This window comes from Pelobates fuscus, chromosome 10, assembly GCF_036172605.1.
Source record: "Pelobates fuscus isolate aPelFus1 chromosome 10, aPelFus1.pri, whole genome shotgun sequence".
Taxonomy (NCBI): Eukaryota; Metazoa; Chordata; class Amphibia; order Anura; family Pelobatidae; genus Pelobates; species Pelobates fuscus.
The window spans coordinates 12,530,566-12,547,267 of NC_086326.1; the positions used below are offsets into that span (position 1 = coordinate 12,530,566).

General features: G+C 38.3%; 1 protein-coding gene across 3 annotated transcripts in view; it reads right to left on the reverse strand.

The window, feature by feature from the left end:
* LOC134575465 (alpha-2-macroglobulin-like) overlaps positions 1-16,702 on the reverse strand; it is a 312,276-nt gene that overhangs the window by 17,880 nt on the left and 277,694 nt on the right. For all 3 annotated transcript variants that reach the window (XM_063434760.1, XM_063434759.1, XM_063434758.1), the window contains exons 21-29: positions 16,514-16,635; positions 16,309-16,369; positions 15,872-15,955; positions 14,012-14,188; positions 11,960-12,041; positions 11,634-11,790; positions 8,165-8,239; positions 6,780-6,942; positions 2,201-2,409 (exon numbers count right to left, since the gene is read on the reverse strand). In XM_063434760.1, the coding sequence (XP_063290830.1) occupies positions 2,201-2,409; positions 6,780-6,942; positions 8,165-8,239; positions 11,634-11,790; positions 11,960-12,041; positions 14,012-14,188; positions 15,872-15,955; positions 16,309-16,369; positions 16,514-16,635 (1,130 nt within the window). The remainder of the gene's footprint in view (positions 1-2,200; positions 2,410-6,779; positions 6,943-8,164; positions 8,240-11,633; positions 11,791-11,959; positions 12,042-14,011; positions 14,189-15,871; positions 15,956-16,308; positions 16,370-16,513; positions 16,636-16,702) is intronic.

Here is a 16,702-nt window from a genome sequence, read left to right on the forward strand (position 1 = left end):
GCCAAGTTTAGCATATCAAGCTATTATCCAGAGATATTTACTTATCTGAATTTAGGGATAATTAAACTTTCATCAGGAAAGCTAATCTTCTGCAATGTAAATTCTGGTTAGAAGTATTCTTATTGGTTATTGGATAAGAAGGAATTGTTAAACTGATATGGTATGAGAAATATTGTATTTGATAATTGCAATATAAAATGTGTTTTTCCTGTGAGAATTGTAGCCAGCAGTGAGTGAGTTAACTTAGATATTCAAACTGACAGCAAACGTTACTGCTATATGCTGTGCTGTTATGTGATGCTGGGATGATGCGATGTGTTCTGTGTAATTTGAAAGGCATTTCAAAGCTGATGCTGAGTTCTGTGTTAAGAAATGCCTAGCTAATTTCAATGAAAGTGCTCTGTAGTAAATCTTCAGAAATTTTCATCTATGTGGATATGTTGCTATTAACTATCTGAAATTGTTTCAAAACTGTTGCCATATGTATACTTATGTTATAGCTAAATATTCACTAATTAATTATTGTCACGCATGTTGCATATTATTATTATTAATTATTTGTAACCATAAATTATATTTTTATAATAGTTTGTGGTTAATGTGTGAAACACAAATTCTGTAATAAAACATACTCCAGGGTCTATAGGAGTGAAAATAGTGGGTAACTCTTCGCTTTAAATCAATCAAGGGGTACAGTGCCAATATATACATTTTTGATATAATACAATTTTAATTAATTTTTGATCATTTTATACAAATATTATTTTTAATATTTACCACCCCATAAATATCCTCACAGAAGAGATGACAGCATGATGCACTGTGGGAAGAAGATAGGACAGCCGAGGCTGTGTTATGCTCTGGCCAATGGTCTGCTGGGAAACATTGGCATTCATGTGGATGTTACTTTGACACATATTACCTACCTAGAGATTGTTGCAGACCATGTACACCCTTACATTACAATAGAGTTCCCTGATGTGAATGGCCCCTTTCAGCAGGATACTGCACCTTGCCAAACTAAAAAAAAGGTCTTGTTCCTCAAACCATTCCTGAACAAATGTGTTGCATTGGTCTCCATATTCACTATATCTCAATACGATTTAGAATTTGTGGAATGTACTGGAACAACAAATCCATGGAGACCCACCTCACAACTTACAGGACTTAAAATGATCTTCTGTTAATGTATTGGTGCTAGATGCCACAGAACACATTCAGAGGTCTTGATGCATTAGAGCTGTTTTAGCATCACAAGATGGACCTGCACGATATCATGCAAGGTGTTTTAATGTTGGCTGGTCAGTGTAGTTATCTAGGTTAAAAGAAAACTCAAATCCATTGAGTTCAACTTTGAAAACACATTTTTATGCTGTTCCAAGTATGCAAAAAGCCCAATTTGAAGTTATGTTCAATCATACCACGAAAAGGGAAAAAAAATCATTCTTGACTATGCCACCTTGATTCTTGCTATGTATAGTGTAGGAAAGGGAGAAAGAACATGCCACAATTAGTTAAAAATCATATAATCCTTACTGAGCACATCATGCAATCTGTCAAACAAAGCAGTCAAGGTCAAGGTGGATGGTGTAGAGGTCAGTAAGAATAAACATATCACGATGAACTGCAAAACACAGTCCACTTTTTGGGTACACTGATGAGAGAACTAAAATTTCTGGTAGACAATCCTCAACGTACCCTACACCTCTGAGCTGTAAGAGGTTGTGTGTTGAATTTCAGTAGCTGTTAATTATTTTTGGAATGTTGAAATAACATTGCATCTCCTTTATGTTTCATAATTGCAAACAGATTTCTCCTGGAATCAACAACCTGATAACATTCATATTATGTCCTTGAATATACCAAGCTAAAAAGCATCCAGGCCTTTTTAGAAAACAAAAATCTGCATAATCTGACAAGACAATCTCCATGGGCAGGTAATACCACATGTATTATGTTTCTTAGTGTAAAGAACCCTTCCTCTGCTGTAAGTAAAAATATTTTTTTTCCAGTATTGGTGGATGAGAGTTGGTAGTAAGGTACTCACAGACATAGTGCAATTTATGGTTTATATGGCTGAGAAGTAAACATTGTATTCAACGTTCATAGCTTTAGTATGATAAATCCATGATCTAGTATGATAAATCCACGATTTGCTAAATTATGCTTTTTGTTAGTGCTATAAATACTTTAGTCTCACTTGTGTGGATGAGAAACCCCCATATGGGTTCTGCTGCTTGCTCAGCCAGTTCACTATCTCTGAGGCTCTGCCCAAATCTTGTTCAGGTCCACAGAGCATGGTCAGGAGCATGTATGAGGTCAGTTCAACCTCTGCAGAGGGTGCACGGTACCAAAATGAAACATCTGAGGCAGGGGTGGTTGTCTGACGCTCCCAATGTAGCTGCCCATCTGTGAAAGTGGTATATAATATAAGAAAAGAAATGTGATTGTGTGTCCTTAAGGGGTTAAAGTAAAAATAAATATATGAGAATGAAAAGATAAGTGAGACAACTAACTAAATAAAATACTAACATTTAAATACCTAATTGAACAAGAGATATTTGTCCAAATATTGTCCTTCTGTTCGGTTCATACAAATATATGTTCTTGAATATGGTAGATATGGGGAGGAGGTTTAAACTAGAAAGTCAATCGTGAATTAAAGCAGTGAAAAGAGCTTATGGTAGCATAATAAGAATTATTTTGCAAATCATTTTCTTTTAGTTTTAAAGGGACACTCCAGGCACGCAGACCACTTCTGCCCATTGGAGTGCTTTGGGTGCCAACTCCCACCACCTATAACCCTGCAAGGTAATTATTGCAGTTTTTATAAACTGCAATAATTACCTTGCAGGGTTAAGTCCACCTCTAGTGGTTGTCTATCAGAGAGCCACTAGAGGGACTTCCGTGTTCTTAGAACACAAAAAGTGTTTTAAACGACGCTGGACGTCCTCACACTATGCATGAGGACCTCCAGCGTCACCGGATAAAATAATGCTTTCCTATGGGGAGGTCTAATGCACATGCACGGTCATTGCCGCGCATGCGCATTAGGTCTTCCCCGCCGGCTGATGTCAGTGGAGGGGAGGAGCCTTACCCAGCGCCATGGGATGGAGGGTGGAAAGGAGGGAGGAGGGCACTGCATGGGTATGTTTTCCTGGCACTGGAAAGCCTTTAATTGTTTTTTCATGGCAGTTTATTTTAATTATTTAGTGATTAAACCATTAAAGGGAAACTCCAGTGCCAGGAAAACAATCAGTTTTCCTGGCACTGCAGGTCCCCTTTCCCTCCCACCCCCCATCCCCGGTTGCTGAAGGGGTGAAAAGGGGTCCCACGTTGCTGTTTCTTCCTCTGCCGCCGCTCCTCCTCTGTAATCCGTTGGCCGGTGGGAAAGACTAATCCCTCCCACCGGCGAGACCTAATGCGCATGTGCGGCAATCCCGCGCATGCGCATTAGAGCTCCCCATAGGAAAGCATTGAAAATGCTTTTCAGATTTAAACTTTTTTATTTTGTTGTATGTGCATAAACATGGGTGATGGGGGAGGGTACAGAAGGAAGGGAGGAAGGGGGTTGGGAATATTCACTTTTCCACAGAATCATAAAGTCTCAAGTCGCAAGTTCCAATAACAGTATGCTTTTCCTTATGTGGCTATCTAATACATTCGACACTCCTGCTCAGTATTTCAGTTTTAATACATTTAGTACAATGTGTCACAGTGTGGCTTCGAGTAGTACAGCGTTTTAGCCTCACTTAGAGTTGTCATACCCAGTAGGCCTTTGTGCTTCCACTTTTCCCACACTATATCGAATGCCTCAGTATGTTTGGTGGATATGAGCGACATTTTTTCATATGTGTAATGTTGTTTAAGTTTATCCAGTATGTGCGATGTGGGCGGACATGTAGGCTGCTTCCAGTGCATGGCTATTTGGTTTCTAGCTGCCAGTATGGTGAGCAAGAACGGTTGTTTGTGTGCGGTCTTTATAGAGTTGGGTAATTTAAAAAAAAGTTCTGCTTGGAGATCTAGGGATGGGAAATCAGGATCCACCTTTGTGAATATTTCATTTACTGTGGTCCACAATGGTTGTATATCCCTACAGCTCCACCATATAGGTGTCATATGGCCATCCGCTGCTCCACATCTCCAGCAGTTACTAGGTACTGTTGGATAGATTTTATGTAGCCTGCTAAGCAATAGGTACCAGCGGTATACTAGCTTTTTATGTGCTTCTATCTGGGAATAACATTAAGTCTGTCCCTTTAGAGCTGAAAGGGAGTTGGACCATTCTGTTTCGGACCATCGTGTCCCAGTCTCAATTGCCCACTGGGCCACAAAAGAGGGAGTTGGGTTGGGAGTACTCTGGATGATATCCCTGTAACAGGGAGAGAGCTTTTTTTTTTGGTGGGTGTTTTGTTGCATGTTTCAAAGATCTCTGCAGTTTTAGTATGGTGTGTGTGAGATGTGTCTACCCGTGTATATATATATATATATATATGTGTGTGTGTGTATAATACTCCTTAGTTGCATATACGAGAAGACATAGGAGTTCGGTAGACCATGTTGTTGTAGCTCGGGAAAGGTAAGGACTTTATCTTGTAGTGTCATTGATTCGACCGTTGATATGCCATGTTTTACCCAGTTTTGAAAGGTAAGCCCTGGGCTGACCACATTGAGTGATGTAAGCGGGGCATAAGGGAGAAACCAAAGATGGGTCATATGCTGTTTCTGAAATAGGTCCCAGTGGTGTATAGCTAATTTTGTAGTGGGAAAAATGTCCGGCAGGTTGGGGCACAAATTTTTGGGGGTCGACAATAGGTCCCTCAATCTCCCTCCACGGCAATTCCCATTTTCTATGCCCACCCATTGAAGTGTTTTTTGGGGGGGCATTTAATTTTATTGCTGCTTTTATAGGAACGGCCTTGTAATAAGTCAATATATGTGGTAGGCCTATTCCTCCCTTGGAGCTTTGCTTATGAAGTAGGGATGTCGGTATCCTAGGCTTGCCTGGTTTCAATAGGAAGGATGTAAGGACCGACTTTATCTGTTTACAAAAGGAGACAGGGATGTATATTGGCAGCATGCGAAAAACATAGGATTTTGCAGGACCATTTTAATTGTGTTATTTCTCCCTAGCCAAGAGAGGTGTATTGATTTTCATTTGGAAATATCTGTTTTGCATTGTGCGATTAGCGGCTTGAAATTATATTGGAATATATCTCCCAGTGTTGGTGCTATTTTAACCCCCAGAAGGGTGATGTGTGCGCCAGTAAAGGGCGTGTTTTTGTTGGAGTGTCTGTAGTGATTGGGCTGGTATGGCTATTGGTAGGGCTTGCATTTAGATTTATTCAGTTTGTAGTAGGAAAATCAAGGCCGGGAGAGATTCGTCGGGTTTACTTAGTGTTAGCAGAATATCATCTGCAAATAATGATAGATGATGTTCCCGGTTCCCCATTCGAATTCCGCTAATTTGTTGGTGTAGTTGGATTTTATGTGCTAGGGGTTCCAAGGATAAGACAAACAACAAGGGAGAGAGTGGGCATCGCTGCCTAGTCCCATTTGAAATATGAAACGGTGTAGATAGGAATCCTGCATTTGAGACTCTGGCTGTTGCGTTGTTATAAAGTGCCATGATTCCCTTTATAAAAGTGGGTGGGAAACCCCTATGTATTAAGGCTTGGGACATGAAGGTCCAGTTAAGTCTGTCGAAGGCCTTCTCCGCGTCCAGGGCGAGGAGAAGGCCTCTTGTTTTAGTCAAGTGTATGTGGGATAGAATGTTCAGTAATTTTCTGATGTTGTCTGCCCCTTGCCTGTGTCTGACGAATACAGATTGGTCGTTATGTGTGAGGGTGGGGAGGATTGTGGATAAGCGGTTCGCTAACGAAAATGCTTTTCAATGCTTTCCTATGGGGAATTGAGCGACGCTGGAGGTCCTTCCTGTGCTAGGGACACGGAAGTGCCCTCTAGTGGCTGTCTAATAGACAAACACTAGAGGTGGAGATAACCCTGCAAGGTAATTATTGCAGTTTATAAAAAAACTGCAATAATTACACTTGCAGGGTTAAGGGTAGTGGGAGTTGGCACCCAGACCACTTCTGCCCATTGGAGTGTCCCTTTAACTTCAAAATATTTTTTATAGAAACATGGTTTAGCTTAGTTATAAAGTGAATGTGGTACTAATCAGGAGTGAGTGAAAGGTCAAGGGAAGAGATGTAATATAATAGATAGACTTATTTTATATTTGTAGAGATGAGAACATGTGTTCCATCTTGGCCAGTTTAGAATCATCTAGAAAAGTAACCACATGACATATACAAAACACTACTGTGTCTGGAAATACCATCTCAACTTGACTTTTTTTACATAATAAACTATGCTAAGAATGTTGTTCAGGGGCCTGATCACAATTTAAAAAAGAAAACTAAAACTAAATATATTTTGTCAACTGCCCCGTTTCTATGTCATACATCTCTCTGTTTCAGTACAAATAATATGTGTGTTACATAGGTTTCTTTGTAATAATATACTTCGTAATCATAAGGGTTTTATAAAAGGTTTAATCAGCTTCAATCTTTGAAGGTTCAGTGTTGGATTAGGAGGTTTCCTGATTAAATGATCAATCATATTTGTTCAACACAAAGTAAACTATAAGTGTACTATTAGTCTATAAGGTCTAATGTGGAGTCTTTGGAAAACAGGATGTGGAAATGCTCACTCACTGAATGCTAAAGAAATACATACACAACATTACAATAAACAGATAATATGTACACATCTCTCACCTTTTCTCACAGCTTGTTTGTCTAGTTTTTCCATTAGTTGTTGTCTGAAATCTGTGTCTCCAGCCAAAGTGAAAGTATAAGCCAGGAGAGCCTGTGTGTATACGTTACTTACATTCACAGCAGCCTTCCTCAGACAAGATAAAGAATCCCCAACCAAAGGGTCCTATGATTGCATAAAATTAATTTTTTTTTAAAAAACGGTTTCAACAAGTACAGCAAAAAGCTGTACATTTTGTTGACATGTTTTACATGGATCCATCCACAAACTAAAGTCTTAAGGTAATCTGTTAACTAAATGATAAAACATAAGGAAAATTGTATCCCTAGGGCAAATTTTAAAGAAAAAATACAAAATACTTTGTCATTTTTTATTTATATTATTTAATTATTATTGAGACAATTTACACTTTACCTTTGCCTTTTAGGCTCAAATGGATGTGTGGACTGAATAAATGGACATAAAAATGCAATTTATCTGGCAGTGGTTTTAATTTAACTCTGTTGCTGTAGTTATACGCATGTGTATTGTAGTCATTGCAGCTGGTCCAGCATGGGACTAAGCGCAGGACTTCTCTTTTTGTATTTGTATTTACTTTGTATCACACAGCCTGGTTACAATGCTGCTGCCCATCCCATGTGTTCCCTATTAAGGGTTAATAAGTATAGGGGTGTATATAAAAAATACCCCTTTCTGTCTCATTAGAGATATTTTTGCCAGAAGCTCAAGGAAGCAGGCAGAAGGGTCAGTGTTAGGACCCGCTTAGGGGGGTCTGCCTTGACGTTGGCAGGCGGGCCTTACCTCCAATGGCCATTGGAGCAACTAAATTACCTCCATTTGTCTAAATATACATAGGGATTAAGGAGAACGCGCAAGTAACATTTTCTTTACTTTGTTTTTTACTATATATTGGGGCTGATGTGTATTGTAGTCATTGCAGCTGGTCCAGCATGGGACTAAGCGCAGGACTTCTCTTTTTGTATTTGTATTTACTTTGTATCACACAGCCTGGTTACAATGCTGCTGCCCATCCCATGTGTTCCCTATTAAGGGTTAATAAGTATAGGGGTGTATATAAAAAATACCCCTTTCTGTCTCATTAGAGATATTTTTGCCAGAAGCTCAAGGAAGCAGGCTGAAGGGTCAGTGTTAGGACCCGCTTAGGGGGGTCTGCCTTGACGTTGGCAGGCGGGCCTTACCTCCAATGGCCATTGGAGCAACTAAATTACCTCCATTTGTCTAAATATACATAGGGATTAAGGAGAAAGCGCAAGTAACATTTTATTTACTGTAGTTATAAGCATGCAAAAGTTTGGGTGTCTCTTTCAACTGACATGGAATGTTGATACTGTGTGACAATAATACATTTAACAATAAATTATCTTACCTCTGTAGATATACCTGACTCCAGCAGAGCTATTGTTACATAAGCTGAAAGAGAAACATCATCTTCCACGCCCCCCTGTAACAAAGTGAAATAATAGCAATAAAGGTTATGTAAATTTAAAACTGCATATAGTCAAAATCTCACAAATTCCCACTGTTTAACAAAATAAAGAAAAAATATATACAAATTCCAAAAGTGAGTAGTGCGCTTAAGTAATTATTGCGCAAAAACTGTATAGGTTGGGGGGCGAGGACTGACCACCATGCTGACCGCATGTCACTGGGGCTCCTGCTAAATCTAACACAACCGGCAGAAATTCTGGACTTACCACTGCTAATCGAATGGAGTAGTCCACTAAAGTGCCCAGGAGACAGTTGGCACCACCATAGACTCCGAGATCGGGAGTTTTAGGGCCCCTGTGGTACGAAACTTTCGAACCTGTGGCATACTCAGGAGAGGAGTGGGGAAGATGGATGTTGCCCTCCTCGCAATCTGGCTGCCACACTACAGTCCTGTGACACCTCATATGGCCCTGGTGTTGGGGCTTATCCTGGCCTCCACTGGAGAGAACCGAAGCTCAGCAACACATCCCTAAAGGGCACCCCTGGCGCCTGGGCGCATATGCACTTCTTACATCATGGGGGTCCAGGACCCACATCGGGAGAGACCACACACACTGCTTGCTGGCAGCACTGTGATTAGGAGCACCTCACCTTGACTCCTGGGACTATTGCTGGAACTCCTCCAACATTCGACGGCCAGAGATTGGGCCTGGTCTCCCAGACATCCTTCCTGGCTTCCTGGGCCTTGAGCCCCTAGAGGACATCCCTCGAACCGCAGCCCTACACCTGAATGAAACACACTTGCCGAGAATCTTGTTGCAGGCCATACCTGGTACCGGAACCGAGGGCACAAGTGGTCGGCTCATGCAGTACCCTTGGCTGGCAGAGCAGCACTTACTAGACTTATCCCCTCATCCGCTCATACCACAACCAGGTTGGAGGCAAAAAAGCCACAAGCTGGGCAGTTCCATCAGGCCTGACAGCATAACTCCCCAGCAGCTCATTGGAGCTGGGCCCAGTGTGACTTTCCCAACGAGACTTCATTTGTGTTTACTACCCTGCTTTTTCGTTGACCAGTTTGTCACTAAGCCTGTCTTATTCCAAAGCATTACCTAACCTACAATTTGCTTTTCATTTATCTACGCTATGTCTCTCGTAACTAAATTGTCAGTCTGAACACCCTGTTTTATTGATATGAGTACTTACGCATCCACTGACATACCCTGCATAAGCATGTTTAAATTAAGCTCTGTCTCACATCACTAAAACTGTCAGTTTGTGTACCATGTTTTATAGCTATGAATACTTACCCACCTACTGACATACCCTGCATAAGCATATTTTATTAACTTCAAAATTGTGCAGTTCTATTGCATGTCATGATCTTGTATGCATTAACCGGCCTGTAATTGTTATTGTGATGATGCAGGCCCACTTGTTAATCTCTGCACGTCAAAAATAAAAATTGACTTTTACTCAGAGCCAGGTTCCATTGGCTCTGGAAAAGGTGAGCATTTTTTTGCACTTTATAATCTAAGTACCATATGTCACAACATACTGCACCATAAGTGGTTTCTATTTTCATTTTATAACTTCTGAGGATATCCATTGGCATCAAATGGTAAAGTGCCACCAGACAGCACAGAAGCTGATGTGATCTGAGCCTGTCCCTATAGAGGCTCTTATCAATGTGAGTTCACACCTCATAGTTTTTGGTATATTCCACGTATACATCACGGATTTATGCTATGTTTATTTCCTTTCTCTCCCATGTTTATGTCTTATTAACAATCCATCATTGCATTTGGAGTAAGTTAATATCATCCTTTTTTTTTTTTACTGACTCTACCTGTAGCGCTCCACTCATATATAGGACATAAGTGTGAATTATATCAAACCCTGTGGGATATAAACCTTTATAAAATAAAAAAACACCTGATGTGATTTTGTCATGCATAAACAATGTTCTTATATATTGCCATGCGGTTTACTGTTCAGTCATGTAATTGTTGTGTTGGTATCATGACATACCACTCTGTACTGTTCAAGCATCTATGTTTTCGTGTTAGCATTACAGTAAACCCCCTGTACTGTCCAGACATTTATTTGTTGTGTTGCGGTTATGGTACACTGCCATGTAGTGTCCAGACATCTAGTATTTGTTGTGTTGTGTTGACGTACACCATCCAGTACTGTACGAGCATGTATTTGCTGTATTAAGTTGTTGGCTACATATTAAAGCCTAACATATCATCATCTTGCTTGTTTTCCTTTTTTATTTTGTCTTATTGTTTATTTTAGATGTCAGTATCTTTATATGATCTTTCCACAATACTATTATTGTTCCTTTACTAGAAAAAAATATATATAAGGGGGGTGCTATATAGACATAATATACTTATATCTGTACATCAAAAGATCCCTCGGCAGTTAACCGAATCAATCTAGAAAAAACATAAACAGAATGCACATAGCATAATACTGTATGAGGAAATGAGTATGAGTAATTGTGGTATTGGGTCACTCACGATAAGCAGAGCCTATTTTAGCAGGCTCTGACTGTGTAGACTCCTCAAATCTCCTGTATGCTGTATACTCCAACAGGATCAGCTCCAGCCGCCTCTCAGTATTCCTCCGGTCACACCACACCACGGCTCAAAACGACCAAGTGGTAAAGTATAAAGGAATTTATTGGAAATACTTATATAAAACAAATTGTATATAAAAAAAAATAATTATATAATTGTTTTATAATAATTTGTAATAATTTTTTTTAATCATTTTTTTTATATACAATTTGTTTTATATAAGTATTTCCAATAAATTCCTTTATACTTTACCACTTGGTCGTTTTGAGCCGTGGTGTGGTGTGACCGGAGGAATACTGAGAGGCGGCTGGAGCTGATCCTGTTGGAGTATACAGCATACAGGAGATTTGAGGAGTCTACACAGTCAGAGCCTGCTAAAATAGGCTCTGCTTATCGTGAGTGACCCAATACCACAATTACTCATACTCATTTCCTCATACAGTATTATGCTATGTGCATTCTGTTTATGTTTTTTTTTTAGATTGATTCGGTTAACTGCCGAGGGATCTTTTGATGTACAGATATAAGTATATTATGTCTATATAGCACCCCCCTTATATATATTTTTTTCTCTCTTTAACCTATTTGTATAGTGCCTTTGGGTGATTTATTGGGCACTTGGGGGTAGTTGCTGTTTTACCACCTTTATATTAGCATTAATAGCGCCAATCCATCCATATATATTTTCGTAAGAAATATTGTTTGTAGATTGTTCCTTTACTGCTTACATTATATTACAGTATTTTAGAAATCTCTAATCTCTTTCTTTAATTTCTCACAATAATGTTGTATTTGTAATGTTAAAAATGCCTCACTTACCTTCATTGCATTATTGAAGAGTTTCCCAACACTACGGAAACAGCCAGTGTCTTTACGGTGGTCTCTCAACCAAGTAAAAGAATGGTTTAGATGACTTTCATCAATGAAGATATAGGGACGGGCTTTATTGAAAGACTTCACTACGAATGCACTCAACCTGTCAGAAAGTAATGCATTGAGGAGAAATGATTTCAAGATTGTAAAATATATGTATCATGACAAATATGGTCACTTGATAGGTTGCTTCTAGGAGAAAAATAGATTTTCAAGATGATACACATCGCAATGCTTTCCTACTTACTTATTTTACTGAATACATCACTCACCACGTGTTTCCCTCCGGATCATTCTTTCCAAAAGCACTATATGACCCATCATCACGTTTGTAGGTAAGTTGTCTTTGGTAACCTAAATAAAAAGACATAAATAAATAAAAAATACACATAATTTTGTTTAAAATTAAATGTTTTTCAATATCAGCATAAAAAAAATGGAAAATAAAAATATACCAGACTTGGGCCTCGATTTAATATTTTTGGATAAGCTTTTAAAAGAATTTAATATTTTTGGATACTTTTTTCAAATTATTCAAATCTGTTGGAAAAAAAACAACTATCCAAATGTTTTATCTACGATTAAAGTCTAATATTTGTAGATAAATTATTTGGAAAGTATTTCTAACAGAATAAATCACTTAAAAAGCTTATCCCTTTTCCAATTTTTTTTGTTCTGTATGTGCAATGTTTCGCTTTGAAATGCTGAACGTGCACAGTTTACTCTGTCTATGCATTTTTTAACCCCAAATAATCCCTCTCTGCACTGTTAAAACTCCTTCATGAATAATCGCAAGCCCCAGGGTATAAACTCAGTCTAGATAAGCTTCTACCAATGGAGGTTCCTGGTACTCTGCTCGTGGAGATTCTTTTGATCTTCCTATTTCACTTAGTGGGAATTAAAGTTCCCATAAATTGTCTAGATTTTATTCTCTGAACTATTCCCACATCTTGGAGAGAGACAAACATTATTAAGAGAGAGAGTTTTCTCTGAGCATATCGTGGATCGGGCTGATCGAATTTCTTTATTTGTTTCAGATGCTAATTATTCTTATGTCTATGTTTTATTTATATATTAAAAGAGAATATTAAAAGACACATTTATAGATTATATAGAATGGGGAAATGAAAAACACCTGCTATATGCACTCACTAAGAGCTTTTTTTCCAATTGTTTCTACATTTTTCCAGCCATCTGCTACTTGCTAAAATGCCCATTGATACTGTATGCAAATAGAAACATAGAAACATAGAATGTGACGGCAGATAAGAACCATTCGGCCCATCTAGTCTGCCCAGTTTTCTAAATACTTTAATTAGTCCCTGGCCTTATCTTATAGTTAGGATAGCCTCATGCCTATCCCACGCATGTTTAAACTCCTTTACTGTGTTAACCTCTACCACGCTATTCCATGCATCCACTACCCTCTCGGTAAAGTAATACTTCCTGATATTATTTTTAAACCTTTGTCCCTCTAATTTAAGACTATGTCCTCTTGTTGTGGTAGTTTTTCTTCTTTTAAATATAGTCTCCTCCTTTACTGTGTTGATTCCCTTTATGTATTTAAATGTTTCTATCATATCCCCCCTGTCTCGTCTTTCCTCCAAGCTATACATGTTAAGATCCTTTAACCATTCCTGGTAAGTTTTATCCTGCAATCCATGAACCAGGAAAGGTTAAAGGATCTTAACATGTATAGCTTGGAGGAAAGACGAGACAGGGGGGATATGATAGAAATACTGTCTGTTAACCAACTGAGATGATTTGAGATGACCATGAATTATTGCTGCATTATTGCTCCTAAGCAGAAATGTCCTACTCCCTGACAGATGTATTAGAGGTTGGAACAGCACCCACTAGACCCCAGGTAAGAAGTCAACCTGTTTTAGAATGGTTTGACTTCTTACAATGGTCAGCACCAGGGATCTCATGGCACCATAACTACTTGAGCATACTGTAGTGGTTATGATTCTTGGATAATTTCTTTAAAGGCTACAAGATGAGGAGACATCTGAGTGATCTATCTCAGAACCTTGTAATTGTTATATATGCTTAATGTTACCTATGTAGAGTTACTGTATTTGCTAACATTTGTTGTGAATTCTGGATATATCTTTTTTGTTAATTATGTTTTTGGAATTTAATAAATAAATGCTAGAAAATAATGTTTAAATAAAAGGTAAAACTATGTGTTTTAAAATAATAAAATACATGTAACACTAAGGAATAATAAATAATATGTATAAAAACAGATTAAAAATAAATAAAAACATATTTTTTATATATTAAATAATTATTTTGGTTTTTAGATCTTGGTAACTCACCATTCTTTAAGAACGTCTTTGCTTTATTCTGGATTTCATCATTCAGTTGGTGAGTCTTCTCCAGATACTGTAGAATGAAAATGTTAGGAGCAAATAGCACCATGTTTTGTTCTCCACATCCATACGGCATGGCCAGCAATCTGTCAAGGTTCTGCATGGCTGTTCCCATGAGGTCTCCTGTAGACAGCAAAACCAGAATTAAAGACAATTATGTCATTTAATATAATTCTTCTATGTAATTATTCTAATATACATTTTTTATGTAAATTGCCACATTATAGGTTCTAATATATCAAATGGTTTGACAAATTAGCAAGCATAGCAGGTACAACAATTAGGCAAAATATTCAATTCTGACAGATTTCAAAGGGAACTATTTATTGTATACAAATAGAAAAGGTTCACAAATCTTTCCATCCATCTGTGTTTTTATTAACCATGATATGTGGTTTAGACATACATGGCTTTCTGTACAACATACTTTTTAATACCAGAATGTCTTGAGTAGCCAATAAACCATAAATCAGTGTTAGATTTCAGAATGCTTAAAGGGACACTCCACTGACCAAATATAACATTTTAAAAAATCACTGTTTAGTAGATGTACCCCATATGAAAACTTTCACACGTGTAAAAATGCTTTTTTTCATTGGGGGTTTATCTATAAACAGCTTTTGCATGTCTGCTGTCTGCAGCCTTTGCCAGCCCTTCTCTTCTAACCCCACCCAGACTCTCTGACTGTCCAAGCGCAGTCTTCCCAATGCAGCTCAATGAGAAGTCTTTGCAAGGCAGGTGCTTTTGGCAGTTGCTGCCTCTTTAGTTTAGCTTCACTGAGCTGAGCAAACCAGGAAGTAAAAGGACCAATTGTATTATTGTCTGCCTCTGGGGTGTAAGCAGGTCAGTCTATATAAGTCTGCATCTCTATTAAAATCTGCACTTTTTCAAAATGAAAAAAAGAGGGCACACTCACACACACACTTTAGGGGTCTCGTGTGACTCTTAAACGCCTCTCCCATTGCCATATGACTCATTAAAATATCTTCTGAAATTGAATAATTACCTGTAGCCTCACCGAATATAACTTCTGACTTGTTACTTTCAATGTTGTCTGTATTTAATGAAGATTATGGTAATGCATATAAACATCTTGATGACAGTAATAATGTTTCTTCCCTGGTGAATAATTTGTTATAATTGTAATATTTTTTTAAAGGATCACTATAGTGTCAGGAAAACAAAGCGGTTTTCCTGACACTATAGTGCCCTGAGGATGCCCCTACCTTCAGGGTCCCCCCTCTCGTGGCGCTTATGGGTTAAAACCCCTTCAGCAGCTTACCTTAATCCAGCACAGGGCTCCCTCGGCACTGGTGACCTCTCCTCCCTCACCGACGTCAGCGGATCCGAATGAGCATGCACGGCAAGTGCCGCGCACATTCAAAGTGTCCATAGGAAAGCATTTCTCAATGCTTTCCTATGGACGCTCTGCGCGATGGAGGCATAATGTGCCTCCAGCGTGGCAGATGTGCCTCTAGTGGCTGTCCGGAAGACAGCCACTAGACAGACAGCCACTAGAGGCTGGCTTAACCCCAAATGTAAACATAGCAGCTTTTCTGAAACTGCTATGTTTGCATCTGAAGGGTTAAAACCTGAGGGACATTGCATCCAGACCACTTCATTGAGCTGAAGTGGTCTGGGTGACTATAGTGTCTCTTTTAATCATTTACACTGCCATTAAAGTCTAATTAAATGAAGAGTAAGGAAGCGGTGGTTCCAAAACTAATATTTATAGAATGTTGAAAGAACCCCAGGTTTGTTTGCACTCCATCAGAAGAATGAACTTTCTGGCAAGTTTCAGCTTACCTAAAACTGTTACATAGGCTCGAGCAGAATCTTTAATAACGTTCTGTGGCAGCTTCAGTGAGATCTCCTCAGACTTGGAATGATCTAACATAGACACATGTGTAAACAAATCAAAGAGTTTACATTACTTTCAGGAAAACGTATAGATCCTTTAAAATATAATATTCTGGACAATGTACTTTCTGACTCAAAGATAAAAGATTTTATTGTGAATGTATTTTAATAACATCATTTATATAGACCTAAATACTGTATATCTCAATAATCTGCCATAAAAATACCCATAAAGCTCTACAAAAACTAAAATAACATGGATCAACGTTTTCTCCCTTAGATAATAGTATAAACAAATGATTCTATAATATAAGAAATCAAGACAAGTCGTAAGAGAGTAAATATTTCTTCTTCTCTCATATCTCATGTAATTAATTGCTTACCTTCACCTGTTTGAATGCAGAGGAGAGAGCTGTGAGAATTTTCCTCTAGAACGCCTCCAGGCTGAGAATAAACCATGTAAATCCAGAAAGTCAGATATTACAAAAAGGGGCATGTGTTTTTAATTATTTATCTTAATTCAGTTTCAATGATGGGATTTTGTTTGCAATAATTACATTTTCAATGTAGCACTTGTAAATAACTGACCTGCACTAGAAGTGGTTTTATCACAGTGTCGATGCTTCCCTGTTTAGGGACAACAGGTTGCTCATTATCACATAATTCTTGGGTATCTAGAGCTTCTGTTCGCACAGTTATATTCACTTCACCTAGCAATGAGATAATGGGTATTAAAAAGATAATTAGAGAAAAAGAAATTAAGTATATTACATATAC